This window comes from Capra hircus, chromosome 2, assembly GCF_001704415.2.
Source record: "Capra hircus breed San Clemente chromosome 2, ASM170441v1, whole genome shotgun sequence".
Classification (NCBI taxonomy): Eukaryota; Metazoa; Chordata; class Mammalia; order Artiodactyla; family Bovidae; genus Capra; species Capra hircus.
This window is the reverse complement of record NC_030809.1, coordinates 117,046,432-117,060,502: the sequence shown is the minus strand read 5'-3', so window position 1 is coordinate 117,060,502 and position 14,071 is coordinate 117,046,432. Positions and strand designations below refer to the sequence as shown.

The 14,071-nt window shown below is 45.2% G+C and overlaps 1 protein-coding gene across 1 annotated transcript in view; it reads left to right on the top strand.

Annotated features, from left to right (window-relative positions):
• The window catches only part of PDE11A (phosphodiesterase 11A), a 449,211-nt gene extending 435,367 nt beyond the window's left edge, over window positions 1-13,844 (top strand). The window contains exon 20 of the mRNA XM_005675916.3: window positions 12,604-13,844. Coding sequence (XP_005675973.1) covers window positions 12,604-12,762 — 159 coding nt within the window. The 3' untranslated portion in view covers window positions 12,763-13,844. The remainder of the gene's footprint in view (window positions 1-12,603) is intronic.

The following is a 14,071-nucleotide window of genomic DNA, read 5'->3' as shown; positions in this document are numbered from 1 at the left end:
ACAGAAGAGCGAGTGTTAATAGGGTATTATACAATCCATTCGTGGAGGTACCTTGATAGTTTACTCAGAACACCACTTACACTAAGAGCAAGGAACTCCACATTTTTGCAACCCTCTCTGACTCAATGGACATAAATTTGAGCAAACTCCAGGAGATAGTGGAAGACAGGGAAGCCTGGTGTGCTGCAGTCCATGGGGTCACAAAGAGCTGGACACCACTGAGCAACTGATCAACAACAACCCTCTCCCACACAGGCACCCTAGCCATTATGTTTGGAGAACCTTGAGCCCAAGGCTCGTGCTGCTGCTGCTGCTAAGTCGTTTCAGTAGTGTCCGACTCTGTGCGACCCCATAGACGGCAGCCCACCAGGCTCCCCTGTCCCTGGGATTCTCAAGGCAAGAACACTGGAGTATACAAAAAGTACATAGGAAACAAATGCTTGCAGCTCAACAAACTAAAATTTTTAAATGGTTCTTTTTACACATTGAAATTTGCAAAAACAATAAATGATATATATATGTCTATGGCATCTCAAGTGGCATAGTTTTACTGGGAAATATTTTGGTGAATGGAGAGTTAGATTATTACCATGTGGCTGTGTTTTACTTACATGTTCCAACCATCTCTTACATGAGGCCCCATTCATCAAAGCCTATGGCTTCTGGGTCAGCAGCTTATTCCTTCCAAGACCAGATGTTGCCTGCACAATGAACATGATTGATTAGCTACCAATGTGCTCTGAAAACCCGACCAACAGGGTAACCTAGGACAGTCTCCTAGAGGGGCTCATTATAACAGAAGCAGCGGTTCTCCTTGCTCCTGTGCGCAGGAGCCTCTTTAGGCGTGCCTGTGATTTACTACTTAAAGCCCTCATTTTATTTTCCCAGGGTAAGCTCGAGTAGACGAGTCGCAGATAAAAGACTCACTGTCTACACCTAATGCTTGGGAAGTGGTGCTTTCCCATTCCTTAGTGAGGCCACCTCCCTCCTGTGACTTTGTCCCCAAACAGTGCTGAGGACACACGGCCCAGACGCTGCGGCCACGCATGAGACACAAGGCGTCACCAGCATCCTAGTGGAGATCCCTCAGGGGAGGCTCCAGAAGCTCTGTCCTCAGCCTGCATGCCATTCCAGCCCCGCTGTGCACTTACCCACGGAAATGCTGACCCTTTTAAGCCGATTTCCCCCAATCTCAGGTTCCTTATCTGTCAAAACAGGGCCAACATCACCCATCTCTGCATTGTTGCGAGGTTTAGTGAGCTCACATCTGGAGGGGCCCTAGGATGGCAGCGGAACACAGGACACACTCAGCACTCAGAAGTTATTAGTTCACTTTGGCAAAATGTGTTTTACTGTCTGTCACTGAGAGCAAGTGGGTGGCCTCAGAACAGACCCAGCCCCGTTTCATTCAGTTGAACACTGTTTATAAAAGTGTAACGTGTTCCATTTGCCACAGGCCCCACCTCTCCCAGCTGTATCTCCCAGCCTATTTCATTCATTAACTTTACTGACCTGGCTGGGTGGACATTTGAGTTTAAGATGCTTGCCCTATATTGTGGAAATAACAATGCTATTAATCCAAGGAGACTAAATTCCTGCCTCATTAATTCCTAGTGTTAATGTAATTTATAAATATCAATTTTCCACAAAGGAATCCCTTGAGCATATAAATAAAATAAAAGTGAAACAAGTAACCTCTGAGAGATTAAGAAGAAAATGGAAAGAGAAAGAAAAGAGGGAGAGAAAATTGCAATAGAGTATTTTCTCTTTTACAGGCACTACCGATCTGCTTCAAACCTTGGAAAGAAAATGATCTCATTCTAAGTTATTACTAGTACTGTGATTAGCTTTCAGGAGATTAGACATTGATGCTACAAACATCAGTGTTATAACTGAGCTAGACTGTGCCCTTAGGATTCCAAGTATAGATCTGCCTCATTCTTACACTGGATTCCAATGAACTTGCTTGCCCTCCTCAAACCAAGTATCACCTCTGTGGCTTTATCGTCTTTACTTACGATTCCTATCTGGGTAACTCTCTCACATTATTTAGATTTCAAGTTCTCAAATATCACTAACAAAACAGAAAGCTCTGACAGTAATTTTTGGCACTTGCAAAAATCAGACACAGACAATCCGCTATTGCTGAATAGATCCTACAGCTGTTACTGCTGTAAGGAATCTGCCAAGTTAAGATCACATATAGAGAAAGAGTTTTCTCAGCTGGAAAGAGAATCTCACCTGATGTGATAAACGTGGAGTAATACTGAACTACCACTACGGAGAAAGTAACAGCTAGTTGCTATTTTTCCTGTCTGAATTCACTTGATTATTAGGAACACTCCAGGCTAAATGAATGCCAAGTCACCCCAGACCTTTGAGCGCTCCTTCCTGGCAAGGTGAAATCCCATAGCTCTGCTGACTTGCCACTAGGGGAGTTGGCAGTCTCTGCTGGTGTCTTGAGTCCCACAGCATGGGAGACTAAGACTCAGCAGCCTTTAAAACCTTTCAAAGTGTCTATTTGACAGACTCTAGTGGTTCAAGGATATGGGAGATAAGCGCTAGCTGGCCCCTGACTCTAATGAACTTGTGTGGAGAAGGCTGACCCTTGAGTATTAGCAGTAACTTTAAAAAAATGTTTGTTTATTTTTGGCTGTGCTGGGTCTTCATTGCTGTGTGCAGGCCTTTTCTGGTTGCAGAGAGTGGTGTCTACTCTCTAGTTGCCATGTGCAGGCTTCTCACTGCTGTGGTTTCTCTGGTTGTGCATCAGGGACTCTAGACACACGGGCTTCAGTAGTTGCCGCACGTGGGCTCAGCAGTTGCAGCTCACCAACTCCAGAGCGCAGGCTCAGTAGTTGTGGCTCACGGGCTTAGTTGCCCTGCAGCATATGGGATCTTCCCTGACCAGGAGGGATCGAACCAGTGTCTCTTGCATTGCAAAGCAGATTCTTAACCACCTGAACCTCCAGGGAAGCCCAGCAGCAACTTTTTATGTTGGAAAAATTGAGACTCCCTTATGGCAGCCACCAGTTTAAAGTCTCGTAGGGGATTTCAACCTCAAATAGTTCCTGCAGGTGACAGAGAACAATAAGAGACAACAAAGACCCGGTGTTTGGAGCTCAGGAACTCCCTCAGATGAGTTTGAGCAGAATGGGAATTTGCTGGTTTAAGCAGCTGGGAAGCTTGGAGGTACAGCTCACTGGGGGCGTGTGGACAGATCCAGAGGATTCAAAGGCCATCATAAGACAGATGCCCCCATTTCTCTGCCTCTAGCTAGGTATGTTTTGCCTTCATTCTCAGCCAAGCTTTCCTTACACATCCTGGCAGCAATAAGGTCACATGTTCATTCTAGGTATTATAACACTGAAAGGAAGAAGGAACAGAAAAGCTCATTTCCAGTAGTTCCAGGGGAAACCTTGCAAGACCTTTGATTTCCTTAGCTTGGGTCACATCCGATCCCCATCTCTACGTCAGTCACTGGTGTTGGTCAGGCCTGAATGATGCGCCCACTCAGAGCACATGGAGTGAACTGTTCCTTGAGGGAGGGTAAGGGGACAGTATCTAGCCTCTGCTGCCCACTATAGTTCACTTATAACCCACTGCCAAAGAAACTTGTCTCACAACTCCTCGATGCAAAGAGCAATGTGTCCAAGTATCAAGACAGTTAGAACCTTTTGATACATACACAGGTAGCCATAAAATAGAGACCTACATCCTGACATCAATTCTCTCAATCAGGAATTGCATGTGGTACTAGTAACAGAGATCTGCAATCACAATTCAGTTCAGTTCAGTCACTCAGTCGTGTCTGACTCTTTGCGACCCCATGGACTGCATTACGCCAGGCTTCCCGCCCATCTCCAACTCCCAGAGCTTGCTTAAACTCATGTCCATTAAGTCGGTGATGCCATCCAACCATCTCATCCTCTGCCGTCCCCCTCTCCTCCTGCCCTCAATCTTTCCCAGCATCAGGGTCTTTTCCAATGAGTCAGTTCTTCGCATCAGGTGGCCAAAGTATTGGAGTTTCAGCTTCAGCATCAGTCCTTCCAATGAACATTCAGGACTGATCTCCTTTAGAATGGACTGGTTGGATCTCCTTGCAGTCCAAGGGACTCTCAAGAGTCTTCTCCAACACCACAGTTCAAAAGCATCAATTCTTCAGTGCTCAGCTTTCTTTATAGTCCGTCTCTCACATCCATACATGACTACTGGAAAAACCATACCTTTGACTAGATGGACCTTTGTGGGCAAAGTAATGTTTCTGCTTTTTAATATGCTGTCTAGGTTGGTCATAGCTTTTCTTCCAAGGAGCGTCTTTTAATTTCATGGCTGCAGTCACCATCTGAAATCACAATAGCTTCAACAAAATGGAAATTTACTTTTCTCTCTGATAATAATAATGCAAATAAGTCACTTCTAGGTTTCTGTGATATGGCAGTTCCATAACAGTCAGAGACCCACACTCTGTTTATCTTCCCTTAGGACGTGGCTGCCATACTCAAGATTGCCTCATGGTCACAAGATGGTCACTGTAGCTCTAACCATCATGTTAATATTCCAGCAGCAAGAAGGAGAGAGGGCCAAAGACAAACGGATGCACCTCCCAAATGAATATACTCTCATTTAAGAGTCTTCTCAGAAGCTTTTTTTCTAAATTCTTCTTGCTCCTCCCTGGCCATTCCTAAGCTTTGCTGTTGTTACTTTTTAGTCGCTAAGTCATGTCTGACTCTTTTATGACCCCATGGACTGTAGCTGCCACGCTCCTCTGTCCCTGAGATTTTCCAAGCAGGACTACTGGAATGAGTTGCCCTTTCCTTCTTCAAGGAAGCTACCAGACCCAGAATCAAACTCAAGTCTCCTATATTGGCAGCAGATTCTTTACCACTGACCAACCAGGGAAGTACCTAAGCTTCAGTTCAGTTCAGTTCACTTGCTCAGTCGTGTCCGACTCTTTATGACCCCATGAATCACAGCATGCCAGGCCTCCCTGTCCATCACCAACTCCCGGAGTTCACTCAGACTCATGTCCATTGAGTCCATGATGCCATCCAGCCATCTCATCCTCTGTTGTCCCCTTTTCCTCCTACCCCCAATCCCTCCCAGCATCAGAGTCTTTTCCAATGAGTCAACTCTTCTCATGAGGTGGCCAAAGTACTGGAGTTTCAGCTTTAGCATCATTCCTTCCAAAGAAATCCCAGGGCTGATCTCCTTCAGAATGGACTGGTTGGATCTCCTTGCAGTCCAAGGGACTCTCAAGAGTCTTCTCCAACACCACAGTTCAAAAGCATCAATTCTTTGGCACTCAGCCTTCTTCACAGTCCAACTCTCACATCCATACATGACCACAGGAAAAACCATAGCCTTGACTAGACGGACCTTAGTCGGCAAAGTAATGTCTCTGCACTTAAGGGAGGCTAAAATACTTACTGGAAATGCAATCAGCAATCTCTGATAGAGATACCACAGCCCTGGTGGAATAAATGACTCCCTCCCCAAATGGGAAAGAAGTCATAAACCTTTTAAACTCCATTGTGTTCTAGCCTGGGGAAAACCCAGCAGTACATGGTGCCTGGAGCAGGTACATGTGTGACATATATAAACGATTATTATTAATTTTCCAGCCTGAGCCAATTACACACTAAAGGTTTGTTTTAAAGGTAGTGTATTTAACGTGAATGTCTACAAACATTTATCCAAGAAAGTCTTGGTTCACTTCTGTGTTCACCATTATTGTTTGATTATTTGTTTTTCGAAGCAAGTTTTAAAATCTGCTGGAAGCCTCCTGTGGTAGTTAATATATTATCTTAAGCAATTTAATGCAAATTAATTTTTACACAACCTTGAGTTTCAGAGGCCATTGAACTGGGGAGGGAAGGAGTGAGGTTTAGGAGGAATCTGTTTGCTGCCTCCCATCTGGACCCCACAGCCAGCTCCATCTGGTCTCACATGTAGTAACTAACACTTCGGCTACTCCCTTGCCAAACACACCATGTGGAAGTTAGCTTATTTTTTACTCAGAAAAATGGTAAAATGTGCATTTCAGGTTTTCTAGAAGACTCAACGGGATTATTTTAGTGTTTCGAAATTTGGTTTTGTACTGCAATGCAAATTTTCCATTCAGCTTTATGGTTCTTTTTCTGTTTTATTTCTGGGTTTCATTATCTTTTAATGCCACAATTCTCCTTTTCTAGTAGGGTCTTGCAACACATTCATATCATATAGGAGCCACCAAAAGGTTCAGGGTAGAGAGCAGCAAGCTCAGATGTATGGTTTTGATTGACCAGGATAGCTGCAATGAGAGTTCATTGGACAGGACTCAAGGGACGCAGGGAGCCCAGGTAGGAGCTGGGGCGGTTAAGGCAGTGGAGAAAGGGAGGGTAGCCTGAGCTTGGGTGATTGAAATGGCACTAGGCTAACACAGGGGGACACTTTGGAAGTAGGAATGAGAGGACTTGGTGATGGTTTGGATGCGGGGGAAGACAAAGATGTCATGATGACCTGTAGATTGCCAGGCTGGGCAGCTGGGTGGAGATGGTGATACTTAATTCCCTGAGCGAGTAACCCTGACAGCAGAGGTGGGTTCACAGGAAGGCAATGAGTTGAGTTCAGGACAATTCACCGTCTGGCCTTTACAACACGATGGAGGAGTAGAAGGACAAGCCAAATGGGATTCTTAGCAACTACATCATTGCAACATGGCATGTGAAACTCAGGAATATGGCAGACGCAATCAGGACTAATCCTTACCTTTGAGAACCAGGAAAGATGAGCAGTTCAACAGCTCACAGATTGAAAAGTTGGGATTCGCTGCACAATTGGCCACTTCTCTCTGAAGTCACAAACCTTCAGTCGAAGCCTTCTTGTTTCTCGGAGACGCTCTTTACGCACGTGACTGGCCAGTCTTGAGAATTCTAAATAATTTCAGGTCCTGCCACCACGTGCACGCATTCTTGCTTCTCCTGTTGAAGGGTTGAGCAGAGATGACACTAGCTGGTCTTGCCACCAATGACTTTCCATTTCAAAATGCCAACCCCCAAGTGGGCTTTTGGACATTTTCATTGAGGAAGTTAAATGATCATGGTTGTAAGTAATCACATCTTCATTACAAGGATATTGCCTCAAACAAGACATTTAAGAGGGGCTCCAAGTCTATTTTTAAATTTTACCCCCCCAAATTGGTATTTTTAAAATATTTTAATTTCTCTTTTCTCAACCATGCCATCATATCTGTTAGTTTCTGATTATTTCTCTTGAGTAGGGTGGGGAATGGAGGAAATCAGAAAATACAGTTCTTATTGCCAACACCCTGGGAATATATGAGTCAACAACAGGAAGTAAAAACCATCTTCTCTCTTTGGCCTTTAAAAAAATAAACAGCCAGCTCAGATAATTGCCTCAAAGTTTTTTTTAAAAGGTATTAATGATGTAGTTGGACATTTTCAGGTTCAAAGGAAGTCTTTGAACTGCCTGTCATTTGGTGGGGTTCCTCTCTGCCCCTTTCCAGCAAGAATGTAGGAGTGGGGACTTCTAAGAGCACAGCTTCTGTTGGCTTCCTCCCCTGTAGTGCATCTGCTTCCAGCTGAGTTCCAAGAAGTGACTGTGGTCGACTGAGAAGCGCACACGGGCCAGATGATGGCAGACGTGGGTCCTGGTGGCAGAGGGAAAGAAGGCCAAACTCTGCCTCCCAGCAGCTTAGCGAGCTGGTATAAACACGGTCTCAGGAATTATGGCAGTAAGACAGAATGCTGTATTCATTTCCCAAGGGGGTCATGCTGGGGTTGTTTTTACAGCAGGATTTTGTAGCAGGTCAGAACGTCCTGACCCTACTCATCCTGACCTTTACTGTCTTCCTTCCACTGCTTTGTGGGCAGGGTGGAGGAGGGCTGCTGTTCCCAGAGCTAGAGATCCAGAGATATAGGCCTTGTTTCCACTCTCCCTTGGAGCTCATGGGCTGGGACCCAAGACAGAGTTGTTTAAAACCAATGATAGCAACTTCCACTGCTGGACCATAGTCATAGAGGGGATAAAACACCAAAGAACCAAAAACAAACAGAAAAATACATAAAACGAGTTTTCAGACAGTGGACAACAGCAACATAACACAGATTTGTGAGAAAGGGGAACAAATGAAATGGGCCGGCCAGGTGTCCCAGCTTACTCCCTGGGGGCAGTGACCAGGCCACAGCACAGAGAGGGGCACCCAGGCAGAGTCAGGGGTCTCACTGAGATAAGGAGGCAGAAGCAGGAGCCGAGGGAGGCCGAGGAGGTGAGCGTTCTGGGAAGAGTGGCAGAGAAGAGACGGCTGCGTGAGACAGCTCCAGAGGTCTGCAGTGGCCCCTTGAGTCTTCGTGCCGTTCGCTCCCTGCCTATGAGGAAACCACGGAGGCTGGAAAGATCCAGCAAAAAGGAGCAAGCAGAGTAATCCTCAGAGTTCACACGGGCAGGGAAGTAGTCCATGCTTCCGCCACCCAGAATTTTAGAGAAAAACCTTGAAATATATGATGTTCTGGGCACAGTTCTCAGAAGATTACTGTCTTAGTAGTGGGGCCAAATTAGCCCTAGACTAAAGTTTGCTCTGGACCCACCAAGGGAAGCTTAAAGACAAGCCTCAAAGGATCATGTTGTTTCTGTTGCTGCTGCTGCTGCTAAGTCGCTTCAGTCATGTCCGACTCTGCACAACCCCATAGATGGCAGCCCACCAGGCTCCCCCGTCCCTGGGATTCTCCAGGCAAGAACACTGGAGTGGGTTGCCATTTCCTTCTCCAGTGCATGGAAGTAAAAAGAGAAAGTGGAGTCGCTCAATTGTGTCTGACTCAGCAACCCCATGGACTGCAACTCACCAGGCTCCTCCGTCCTGGGGTGCCGTTGCCTTCTCTGCAATAAAACTGAGGAATGTTTAAAGTAATGAAAGCACACATCCCCTGAAGAACAGAATGGCTACCCATTCCAGGATTCTTGCCTGGAGAATTCCATAGACAGAGGAACCTGGCGGAGTACAGTCCATGGGGTCACAAAGAGTTAGACATGACTGAGCGACTAACACTTTCGCTTTTTTTCATATATATACATAATATACATACTTATACCGACATAGGCATAAAATGTTTCTTGAAGGATACCCAAGAAACTGGTAACATCAGTTGCCTCTAGGGACAGAAACTAAATCTCTGGGGCAGGGAGTGAAGGGAGATATTTAACACTGTACATATTGGACCCTTTGTATTCACTAGACTACACGTCTAGTGAATGTATGATTTATTCATAAAATATGGAATAGGTATGTGCTGGTCACAAGTGGGCTCACGAGTGGAGCCTGACTGGAGTCAGGAAGGCCCCTCAGCCACCCGGATGGCCAGATGCCTTGGGCTGTGTACCCAGGGTGTAGAGGGTCCTGTCAGTGATGGGCCACTGACAGGGTGGGGGAGCTGCAGTGGGCGTGGGAGCCCCCAGTTGGGGGCTCATATGTAGCCCAAGTTGGGTTTTGAGGTAAATCAACCCTAACCTACACGTGGAGGTGCACAGGAGTCACTGGTTTACTGCCCAGCTCTTTCAGTTCAGTTCAGTCGCTCAGTCATGTCCGACTCTTTGCGACCCCATGAACCGCAGCACACCAGGCCTCCCTGTCTATCACCAACTCCTGGAGTCCACCCAAACCCATGTCCATTCAGTCAGTGATGCCATCCAACCATCTCATCCTCTGTCCTCCCCTTCTCCTCCTGCCCTCAATCTTTCCCAGCATCAGGGTCTTTTCCAATGAGTCAGCTCTTCGCATCAGGTGGCCAAAGTACTGGAGTTTCAGCTCCAGCATCAGTCCTTCCAATGAACACTCAGGACTGATTTCCTTTAGGATGGACTGGTTGGATCTCCTTGCTCAGTAGATTTGGGTTTAAAGGGAGAGCACCCCAAGGACTAGAACTGTTAGGTTGGTTACAGGGATACATAACTCAGTAGAAAGAACAACGTTCTAAAATCAAGATGAAGAGGAAATTGGACACACCCACCCAGGGAGGTCATGAGTTTACTGCCTCTGGACATGTCTAAACACTGAAAGGTCACACCGAGGGGATGTCACAGAAGGGACTCAACATCCCACAGTGGATGACACCACGCACATAATGCTTAGTATCCCTCTGCATGTATATGGAGAGTAAGCAGAAGGGTGACATGTCCGCTAAGAGAAGAGTTAGTCAAACAAGACAGATACCAGTAGCATTTGCACAGAATTTATCGGGTATCACTCGCTGATAAGAAGTTCGTAGGAACACCTGTATCTTTCTAAATACTAGGAGCAATTCTCTTGCTGATGGTACGTTGCACGTAATCACTGTAAACCTCGGAATTTAAATTTGTGGGTCATGCCTTGCCTTCCTAATATTCTAATAGTTCCATATTCTCCCAGCTAACTGCATTTATGTGTAACAAATTCATAGTGTAAGAATTGTTCTTTAAGATGAAGTTCTTGCTCCCTTTGCCTAGAACCAGCACCTGACTAGAAGAAAATGATATTCCAGTATGGCAATTTTGTATTTAAGGAGTGTATGAAATAAAGAGAAAAAGGAATACTGAGAAATATGTACCACCCCCTCAAAAAATTTTATATTCAACACAAAGAAAGCAAGACAGAGAACAAAGAGCTAGATAAAAGAAAGCAATCTGTTTGGGGCTAAGCCAAATAAATTTAAATAGTTTTAGAAATAAATTGGTGGAGTAATTCAAATCATAGGCAGGTGCTATGAACGTAATTTAGTAAATGCTCGGGAAACTGCCAAGGAAGAGAAAAATGTGTTGCTTTTGAGATCATTTCCCAGCAGCTTCATAAAAGAAAACTGATTACAGGAATTTAACAAGTAAAACAGAGCCAGAACTATAGTAATCAAATGAGTTTTTAATTACATTTCATGCAGAAAAAAATTCCAATTTGTGCTCCTGGGATTAAAAAAAAAGTTTAGAGAAATGCTTTTGTAGCAGGAAAATAACATAAACACTAATTTCCATAGGAATTATAGTGGTCGGTTTAATTAAAAGGCTTGATCAGAGCGAAGAGGAGCTAGTGCCAGACTATACTAAAAACCATGGCATTCGTCGGCCCCTCTCACACTATTGTCTAAATAAAATCGCTGCACTGAGCAGAAAGCAGGCACCTGCATTTTTCTCATGATGTAAAGGGGATTTTGATCACTGCCTGAATTATTATGTTGCTGTGATTTATTATCATATGGAATAACGAATACATCCAGTTTCAAATTAGACGTCATTGCTTGGTGTGATAAATATCACAATAATATGCTCTGTTTGGGGGACGCGAATGTGAAGGGGCTCACCTAGGCCAGGGTGGAGTGCTCACTGCTCAGCAGGCTCTCTGATTATTTCTGGATTTCCAGCCCCCACTTAACTTCCATCTAGTCACATCACACTTGTATCTCTGAAACTCCCCAGAGCGGAATGGTATTTAGGGAATGCTTCAGGTCTTCCTAACACACTGCAGTCATGATCAGGCCATTCCATCCTCAACAGAAACAGCTCTTCTTCCTGTTGGAGGACTTCGCTCTGGGGCGCCTGCCAACCACCGGTCAGGCTTGAAGGCTTTCCAGGAGGTGTCCCACAGTGGCGGCGGTTTAGTCACATGGTCACATTTTGCCTCCCTGGTGATGAACGGGACGCGCCTGCAGGGTGTCTCCATGGGACTAGAGGTATAATCTGTGGCCACACAACGCTGATCAAGGCATTTCCAGGGGCTAAGCCCTCACAGCTCCATGATCCTTGCTTTATTCATTGCTGTGTCCCAGTAAAGCGGTGATCCAAGATTTGTGAGGCTGGACGTTTGTACTGTTTGGGAATAGGGGACTGTTGTTGTTGTTGTTTTTTAATGATACAAAATTAAGTGCAAAACAGATATTTAGAAGGGTCTCCTGCAAATGAGGAGGCTGGATCCTGACCTGTCTTAGCCTTGGGGTCAGTCAGCCTCTGGCCACACCCTGCATTTTCTCTCCCTCATTTCTTCCCCACCCCTCCATCTGTCCCTCTCTTCCACACCGCCTTTTCTTTTCTCTCAGGTCTATTTCCGTGCATGTTCTCATGTTGATCTGTACATTAAGCACAGTTCCCTGATCCCATGCTTTAAAAAATGAGCTCCTCTCATTTCAGGACTTTACCTGGCCTTTCTCATTCAGGTGAATCCACCCAGAATCATCTGTGGTGGAGCAAATGGTAGGTTTATTTTTGTAAAAATTTCAGTTCCTGGTCTATTGAGATCTGGAGCCCTCCTTAGCAGGCAAAGATACACATATTGGTAGACATGTGTGAGCTGAATATTTTGTTTCCTATTTGATGTAAATTTAAAACAGGATCATAATCAAATTGGCTGGCACCCCCTGGAGCTGTACACAGACATCTGTCTTATTTTCTCATTTTCTCTGTAAGTTCTATTAATACAACACAGTGATGTTAAGTGCGTATTTGCTTCTTGTAAATAGCTCATGTTTACCAAAATAATCATCATTTTCATTTCTTACAGCCCATTTCCATTCTCCTCACAAGTGAAAGCTAGAAAATCATGGCCATGATTGGTTCATCTCTCCCCCACCTGCTTGTGTTTTATTGTAGGCACTGGTGAAGGTCAATGTGAAACTGAAGCCAATGCTGGATTCCGTGGCCACCAACAGAAGTAAGTGGGAAGAGTTGCACCGGAAAAGGCTGCTTGTCTCCACGGCTGCCTCCGCCCCCTCTGCCAACGTCATGGAGACCAGGGATGACAGAAACTAACCCTTCAGGCCAGCTGCTGCTGCAGGATGACTGAGCCCTGGAGAGCCGGCTTCGGTCCCGCACACCATTCTTTTGTTCCTTTAAGCTCAAACAGACATAAAACCTCAGGGATGTGCTGAGAAGCATGCCTGGACTTTCACCTTGAAGTGTGGTGTCAGCAAAAAGGACAGAGGAGGAAGTGGGGGCAACAAGCACACCCCAGGACCCTCACCTTTCCCTGATGAGCAAGAAGATTCTGTGCTGAGACGAAGAACCTGGGCAGAGGGCAGCTGTGGGTCCAGGACCTGAGGGTGGTTGGCCCTGCTCACTCGGAGCTAAGGGAACGCTGAACAGTGAAGGCATCATTAGCGCTGCTTCATTTTGCATATGGCTATTCTGTTTGTTACAAGCCAAACAATGCCTGCCTTGCTTCCTCTCCCAAGCTCCCTTTTGTGCCAGACTGTCCTTAGAATCCCAATTTGTATTCTGTGGAGATATCTTATTTTTAATCCTAAAGCTTCTTAATGATAGATCAGAGCCTTCAGAATTGCCTACCTAAAAGAGACACCTATATTATCCTTACAAAAACCAGCCATTCCCAGTTTCCCCTAAAAATGTCCATAGTAGGAAAACAGCAAATGTGTTTGTCTGATTGGTGTTTACACAAGATTCGTAACACTGCATTGGGATTGAGGTCCCCTTTTTCAGTTTTTAGATTCAACCTTCAATGTAGATCAAGGCTTCTCCTAGAAGGAATGGATTGATAGACTTTAATTAAAGTCAGGATGAAAGAAAATCTATAGGTGGATTTACTATGAGTGACATAAGAACATTCAAAACTATTTCCAACAGTGAAACATTTCACAGGACACAGCAGAGCCACAGAGAATAATCATGACAATTAATAAACCTTGAGTTCTAGTGATGAGTTTCAGCACAAAGTTTAAAGTTACTGCTGGTGCCAAATGAAAGCCAAATGGAGGGCTCCCCAGTTTTGGATTTTTCCTTAAGGATAAAATATAATGCTTGAAAGATTAAGAAATAACAGTCTGGGCAGTGAACAAATATCCTACAGAAATCCAGGTTTATAAAAGGGAAGAATGCATGCGTGCTAAGTTGCTTCAGTCATAACTGACTCTTTGCAACCCTATGGACCATAGCCTGCCAGGCTCCTCTGTCCATGGGAGTCTCCAGGCAAGAGCAGTGGAGTGGTTGTCATGCCCTCCTCTAGGGGATCTTCCCAACCCAGGGATCGAACTCAGGTCTCTTATGTCTCCTGCATTGGCAGGCGGGTTATTTACTACTAGCACCAGTTGGGAAGCCCATAGAT